This window comes from Olea europaea, chromosome 8 (genome assembly GCF_002742605.1).
Source record: "Olea europaea var. sylvestris chromosome 8, O_europaea_v1, whole genome shotgun sequence".
NCBI lineage: Eukaryota > Viridiplantae > Streptophyta > Magnoliopsida > Lamiales > Oleaceae > Olea > Olea europaea.
The window spans coordinates 10,516,466-10,524,033 of record NC_036244.1 but is presented as its reverse complement, the minus strand read 5'-3'; the positions used below and the strand labels follow the sequence as shown (position 1 = coordinate 10,524,033).

At 30.9% G+C, this 7,568-nt stretch overlaps 1 protein-coding gene across 1 annotated transcript; it reads right to left on the bottom strand.

Annotated features, from left to right (window-relative positions):
• Window positions 1-3,195: 3,195 nt before the first annotated feature.
• On the bottom strand, window positions 3,196-5,194 carry LOC111398775 (ankyrin repeat-containing protein BDA1-like). The gene is made up of 2 exons (XM_023025863.1): window positions 4,433-5,194; window positions 3,196-4,206 (listed from the first exon to the last, which is right to left on the bottom strand). Exons 1-2 carry the CDS (start codon window positions 5,006-5,008, stop codon window positions 3,355-3,357), a joined length of 1,428 nt encoding a protein of 475 aa, XP_022881631.1. The 5' UTR covers window positions 5,009-5,194; the 3' UTR covers window positions 3,196-3,354.
• Window positions 5,195-7,568: the final 2,374 nt, after the last annotated feature.

The window sequence follows — 7,568 nt, the reverse complement described above, 5'->3', positions numbered from 1 at the left end:
TTTTTTTTTTTCAGAATTATAATGTGAAATGTTCGGACATTTTTCACAAACGTACGAAATCGTCGACAAGTTAAAGAAATAAATTTTAATTCAAGTGCACTAATTTTGTATCGAATCTGAATTATATAACACAAAAGATATGATTTTGTTATTTATTCTGCGAAATATGTAAATGCATTTGTTTGTATAAATGAATGGATAATTGTATTGAATTTTCAATCCATCTATTGCTATCTTGTATTCCAATATTCATGCATTCTTGACAAACAATAATGTTGTGATATTTAATATTTTTCCAAGATAAATTAAATATAATTTATACATGATTTGACGTGATCCGAGGAAGGCAATAGGCTGTCAAGAGTTTGATATTTATTGAGGAGAGGCAAAGGGCAAGTTCAAGATTAATCAAAGTCAATAAAGCCATGCAATCACTTGTTCAAGTCACGGAGTCCAAGAAGTTGTCGTTAACATGTGAAAGAGCTAGTTTCATGTTGAGCTAAGGAGTGGAAGCCCGTTGGTTCAAAGCAATTCAGGCAAAGGATGAAAGAGCGGAAGATAGACAATTATGCGACCACATAGAAGCTAGCAGAAACTTTAACTAGGCAGAAACTATCTTATATGTGACCTCATTGCAATGTACTCTACGGCCGCATAGTACATTTTGAGGGCGCAAATTCCAATTTCGCGAGTTTTCCTAATTACGTTAAAATTCATTATTTTGTTAACTTTTGTATCCTTTAAACTTTAATTCCATTTAGAATAGGGTTTTATGGGATTCCTATATATAGGACTCATTATTCTACATCGAAAATTTTTTTTGTTCATATCAATTGAGAAATTAACTTTGTGAGTATATTTTGCTTTCAATTCCTTGTTCTTCATTGAACAAATTTCAAACTTATCAAGAATTATTTCTAGCGGCGTTCAAACAATTTGGGTGTGATTCTTGAGTCTTGTAATTAAAGGGGTCAACATATTGTCGACGATTGTGTTGGTTACTTGATTCAATATTTTTGAATCAAACTCAAAACCTTGATTTATTTACTTTCTTGGGCTCGATTAAATTTCGTGTGTGTTTCGTAGCGACTATTGTTACGTGGGTTCGCATCACGATCCCATCCTTTTCATGTCTGAATTCAAATGGGTAGAATGAATTCAATTTTACGATTATCTAAATAATTGCACACGCAATATATTTTATTTTTAACATGTGTTGACTGTATGTTAACCTTGCAGCATTCTAAGCTTAATTGTGTACTTTTCACCATTATAAGAAGCAATTAATTATCTAAGCAATGCTAAGCAATTAAATAACGCAATGAGAATGCAAGATTAATCAAGAAAAACAAGAATTATTAAACTAATTGTCTTGAATAAAAACAAATAGGGTGTCCGTTTTCATCCAATACAAACAAGGAACTAGCCTAGCATGATTTTATATAAATTGCAAGAAGGATAATAAAAAAATATAACCCAGAACATTAATGAGCAAGAGATATTGATCTTCAATTTCAAGTGCAAAATCTTCAAGTTAGAAGTGTGATGTTTTATTGTTGAACCACCTTCTAAAAGTTTAAACTTTTAAATGGGTGATTTAATATGATAAAAGACCTAGACTCAAAAAATATATTAAGAAAAAAATATTTCAATAATATTATTTTATTGTAAAAATAAAATATTTAAATAATTGTTCTTTTTTTTACATGTCGTGAATAAGAAAGTACAATTAAAGCCCAAAAGCATCTCCCAAGCTTCATCAAAATTCATATATCATCAACAAAGAAACATCCATTCCAATAAACTTTTTTGTGGAATTTCATATAAGTGAACCTTAAAATAAAAAAATAGTAAATATCACGTGTGAACCTTGAAATACAACAAATTATGTAAAAATATTTATTCTCGTATTTTTTGAAGCAAACTCACTAATTAAACTTTCACAATGATCAATATATTCTAGCAAATCATACTCAATAGATATCAAAGCTAAGCCATTCAATCGATCTTGTAACATGGTTGATCGCAAATAATATTTTAATAATTTCAATTTTAAAAAACTTCTTTTAACAAATGCAACAATAATCAGAATTGTCAATAATATTTTATAAGAATTAAATATATTCGGAAAGGAATTCAATCTTTTCGAATAATTTAATATATCAAGAACTATCTTTCTTTCTTTTGGTAAGAGATTTTGCAAAATTTTTAACATTTGACACAAACCTTCTTCAAAAAGATCGCATACATGTTTTAGAATAATATCAAAATGATCAAAACATACTTTCAAATTAGCATCATCCAATGAGTTTAACTTGTAATAAACTAGAAACCCATTTTTTTCATTTGAATTAAATTGATCAATCATTCGTTCAAGTGGTCGAATTGCTTGATCTACTATTAAAGATATAAATGAAATAATTTTTAGGCTATTGTGCATTTCTATAGTGGCATTTCCATCAAAATGTTTCTTCCTACGAAATATACATTTCACTTGAAATAAAGGAACAATTTTCATTTAAATGGCAATTTCTTTAGCTATATTACCACATCACGGAATGATGATTCCCTGTATAAAAGCAATCAACCCTTTTATTGGGCATTAGAAATATCCACATGTCATAAAGCAATGATAATGAAACAAAATCATAAATTTTCAAAATCAAGAAAATTATATTTAAGACGTGATACTTTTTCCTAAGGTGGGATACTATTTAAGAAAATTATAACTAGTCAGTAACATTATTCTTAGCTCTAGTATCTTCGCTATAGCATATCATACCACACCAAATGCCTGCAGTTAATAAAAAAATAATCCATAAATGAAAATTGTTAAGCACAACACATTGAAATTAGCTACGAAGGAGCCTAAACCATGTGAATCCTTTCCTTTGCTTTAATAAAAGTATCTTGGTATGATACGCAATTAGGAATAAGAAATACAATAATGTTAAAAGAAATACAATAATCCTTTTCCTTGCTCTGTGCGGTCGCTCAACTCATGCATCCACATGGTTGCCTCTATCCATGTATTAAAAGAAAGTTTGTTAAATAACTACCAAGTGTGATCATTCTCCAGTAGCTAAAGTTTTTAATCAAGATGACCGAACACATGGGGAGAAATTATACACTATTAAAGAAATAGCATAAGGTTATATTTGTGTATTACACAGACCTTATCTAATAGGCAATAAATGGAACAAAATTATAATGTAGTCATACATTTAATATTTATAGTGCAAACGTTAAAGGCATTTTTCAGACACTATAATAAGCAAGGCTTTACTTTCAATTTCAGTTTTAGTACATACAATATTGTACTCTCCAACTTACTAAACATAACATAACAACACCTTAAATAGTGCTATGACTTGTAACTCCCGAACCCTGAATCCTTTCTTTCGGGCTCAAACATTTTATTAATTTACGTACCATCCTAATTATCAACCGAATTGTGTGTCCCATAAGTAAGAAAACCAAGAGGCAAAACCATATAAAACTTGAGAACCCAATCAAAATAAAAATTGAATGTTCTTCTTTCTCTGGTGATAATGCAATTATTGATAAGAAATAAGTCAATGCAACTGCTGTAATTGCAATCCAAGTGATCACCATCAAAATCCACATAAATATTCTCCTCCTTAAAGGTAAGCCACTCATCAACAATAATATGATACTGAGTGATGCAATGAGTCCTGTTGTATTAGCAATCAAGAATATTTTGTATACTATCGGATATTTATGGCCGAAAATTGATTCTCCGACCTTGTGAGACTGAGGTCCTAAGGGTTTACCTCGTGAGTTAAGCTTATAATTATTCTCCCATACTCCACCTGGAGGGTTGACTCCAACTTGAAATGTCATGGTTGCAATCAAAGAAGCAACTACCATTAATGCACTTCGTTTTTTCTCCAACCAACCAACATTCTGACTAAACATCGTTTTTCTACTATTCTTTTTCATGTTTAAGGACCGATCTTGGTGTTCGAAGGACAAATTCAAGCCTGGACTAGTTGTGCTATGATTAATTTGGACTAATGAATTGTTTTCCGTTGATCCAAATGCTCCAGCATGTTTCAAAGATTCTTTAATTTCTTCGTCCCTCAAATCTGTTCGACTACGGATCAGAACATCCATTGCTGTCATCCCTCGAAGATTTTGAGCATTAACTTCTATTGCCGACTCCATAAGCAAATAGTTAACTGTCTGCAAATATTTCAAAATATTTAGTATGTGTTTGGTATACAATATTTTAACAGTATACAAAAGAATATTATAGCTTCTCTTTTGTTTTCGATTCTAAATCCTCCCTACCAAATGGTTAATTCCATTTATAAGCATCTAACACGAATAGTTTGGTTGTTTCTCAAAATTAAAATGAAGAAAAAGGGTTCGGTTGAATTCAAGTATGAAAATAGAGCTATTGGAATACCTCAACTTGTTTATCAGCTACTGCCAAGTGTAAGATAGTGTTTCCATCACTATCTTTACAATTTGTGAAATCTCGGTCTCTAATGGTATTCACCAAGTGCCTTAAGGCCTCAATCTGATAGTACTTCACACACAAATGCAAAATAGTCTGCCCTTGACCCACGATCACTCGAGTTGCATCACTTTTTGCTTGAACCAACTCTTTCACGACTTCAATCCGACCTTTGATGGCTGCCAAATGGAGAGGCGTCAGCCCATTTCTATCGCGAGCTAGGCACATTAGAGGATTAGCTGATAACAACACTCTAACTACCTCGATATAACCTTTAGCTGATGCCAAATGAAGAGGCGATGATTGACATAAATTCAATTCTCCTGCAAATTCAGGCCTTCGTCTTAAGATTTCCTTCACGAAATCGCTATGTCCTAATATTGCTGCTACGTGTATAAGACTATCGGAGAAACTATTAACTATAACTCTATCAAGAATTATTGGATCTTCTTGAAGCAGCTTCTCCAAAGAATTCACATTTCCTTCAGCTGCTGCTTCAAAAAGCATATTTTCCAATATCTCCATCTCCTACACTACTGCGAGAACCTGTTAAGATTTATCATATTTATAAATGAATCCAATGAAGGCTGTTGTCAGCCAGTATTTAAAGAATACAAATAGCGAAAAGTCCATTGGATATTTTAGAAGACTTCGAACAAGTCTTCGTACTCTAATGCAATTGGCAGACATAAATCGGCTATGCTAGTGTGACCCTGGTTGTCCAGGGGATTGTGTGGCACCCCTCTATTGGGGGGCGCCTGACGCCGTAGATAACATTCAGCCGTCCATTAGGAAAAATATTCAATGGATACATTTATAAATGTTACTTTTCTCTAAACCAAAAAAAAAAAGGTAGAAAGAAAGAAAGAACAAGCATATCAAAAACTAAAATTTGAGGGGAAGAGAAAGTTAAAATTTTGTTACGTAACTATGTAAGCCGAGTTTATATTAGTGGCTGTTTTCAATTTACTACAGTTGGTTTCTTCTCCTTTGTTTTTTTCAAACAAATAGTGCCTTAAGGAGATAAAGGATGTAGTCACACGGATTTGCTCTCTGGGGTTTTACTGATTTTGGCTCTCTTTATTATTTTTAATGCCTAAACTTATAGACTTAGACTGTTGGGGTTATTTCGCAACCCTTGGACGATATAAGGAGATTTTGCCCCAAAATGAAAAGTTATGGGGTATTCCAAAAACATGCAAACATTAAGGGGGGTATTGTGCCAATTATCATAAAATAAAATAAAAAGATTTAGAACATGTTTGGTATGGATTGAAATCTAATTTTAATCTAAGTCAAAGTCCGACAATCAATATTAACTTCTTCTTTCATGAGTTCCACAACTTTTTAACTTTACATTTCAAAAACTTCTATTATAATTTATTAAACAATCTAATTTTAATCCTTTCCAAACATCCACTCAAGATGAGTTTAGAGACTTGAGGACATGACAACATATTTTGCCATCACTATCTTGAGTTGAAGTTGACTTCATGACTCAAATACAAAGTACCTAAGAATCCAAAAATTATTTCATCATTAAGTTGCTTATGCAAGTTGGGGGGAAAAAGAAAGAAAGCTGCTTTATTTGAGTTGGAGATAGAAACCAGTGTTGATTAATTATATAACCATATTTTAAGTATACATTATATCTTCAACTTTTAATTTTGTTAGTTATTCTAATGATAACTTTATTATTTATCGTTGTTTATTTCGGACTTGATATAATAGCTAAAGTGAGGAGATAGGTTGTTAAAAAAATAATAATAAAAATAAAAAAATAAATTCAGCACAAGGAGAGATGAAGCCAGCCAAGAATTATGGGGCAAATGACAACTACACTTTGATTAGTCATAGAAAAGTGACAGTGGCTGATGGACCACATTACGTAAAAAAAGGGAAAACCAAAATAATAAAGAGAGAGAAATTGATCGGCCCAATCGTTGGGAAGAATATTTTAAACATGTGAGAATACGTTTGGGCATCCGGTGGATAGGTGCTAGTATTTCAATATTCAAAACCGTTCATTATACTTCAAGTACTTTTTAAATAGAACCATTCCGACCCTTGCAATTATTGTAACCAAATCATTCTACCATAACATTTTTTTTTAAATACACATTTAATAAACATTTCCACATAGACCGTTTTAATATGTACAAGTAACACGCTACTACTTGACGACATTTGTGAAAGGCAAAAAAAAAAAAAAAAATCAGCTAAAAATCCAATTCCATGACTTAAAATAGTAAAGACTAAAAACTAAGAGAAGGGAAGAAAATTAAAACATCAAGAACTAAATTACAGTTTAAGAAACAAATGCCTTTTTCTAAATAAATCTCATTTGATCTATAGGTGAGGAATGCTAGAGCCTATAATTTATGATGGACAATGCTAAAATTCTTTTACTCTTAAAATGAATTGACAAAAAAAAAAAATAATAATAATAATAAAAATAAAAATGAAGAAGACAGTAATTAGATATATAAGCATATAGTATCAAGAAAACTTACTCTGTTGGAGTAAATGAGAAAAAATTTTTCTCTCTAGTTTGTTATATATAATTATATAGGGTTTCAACTCTAAATAAAATATTTACAATTTTATTGATTTTCTATTTTTTTTGCTTTAGTTTATGGCAAAAATGAAAATTTCAACTAATTTCCGAATATGACATGATTTATCAGTTTTTTTGTAAGAAAAAAAAAATCCACTGAAACTATTAAAAACACAAAAGAAATGAAAAGGGTGACTCGGATAAGCCCAATTCGGGCTCAACATTTTCCTGCTGGGCAGAAACTGGTCGGTCTAAGCCCATGGGCCCTTTATGACATAATTGACGTCTCGATCATTGGATGCTAAAATTGAACTTCAAAGAAAAGCTTAAGGGAAAATTCCATAACTAATACCCATTTCAAAAGTAATAAAACAAGTTTCAAATTTCAAAAATCAAATTTTTATTAAAAATTATTTATAATTTAATAATTAAATATATTTAAGTCACAGATTTAAATAATTTGGTCACAAATTAACGATTTAATTCATCATTTATTATTTTTTGATCACAAATCAGAAATTTTATGTT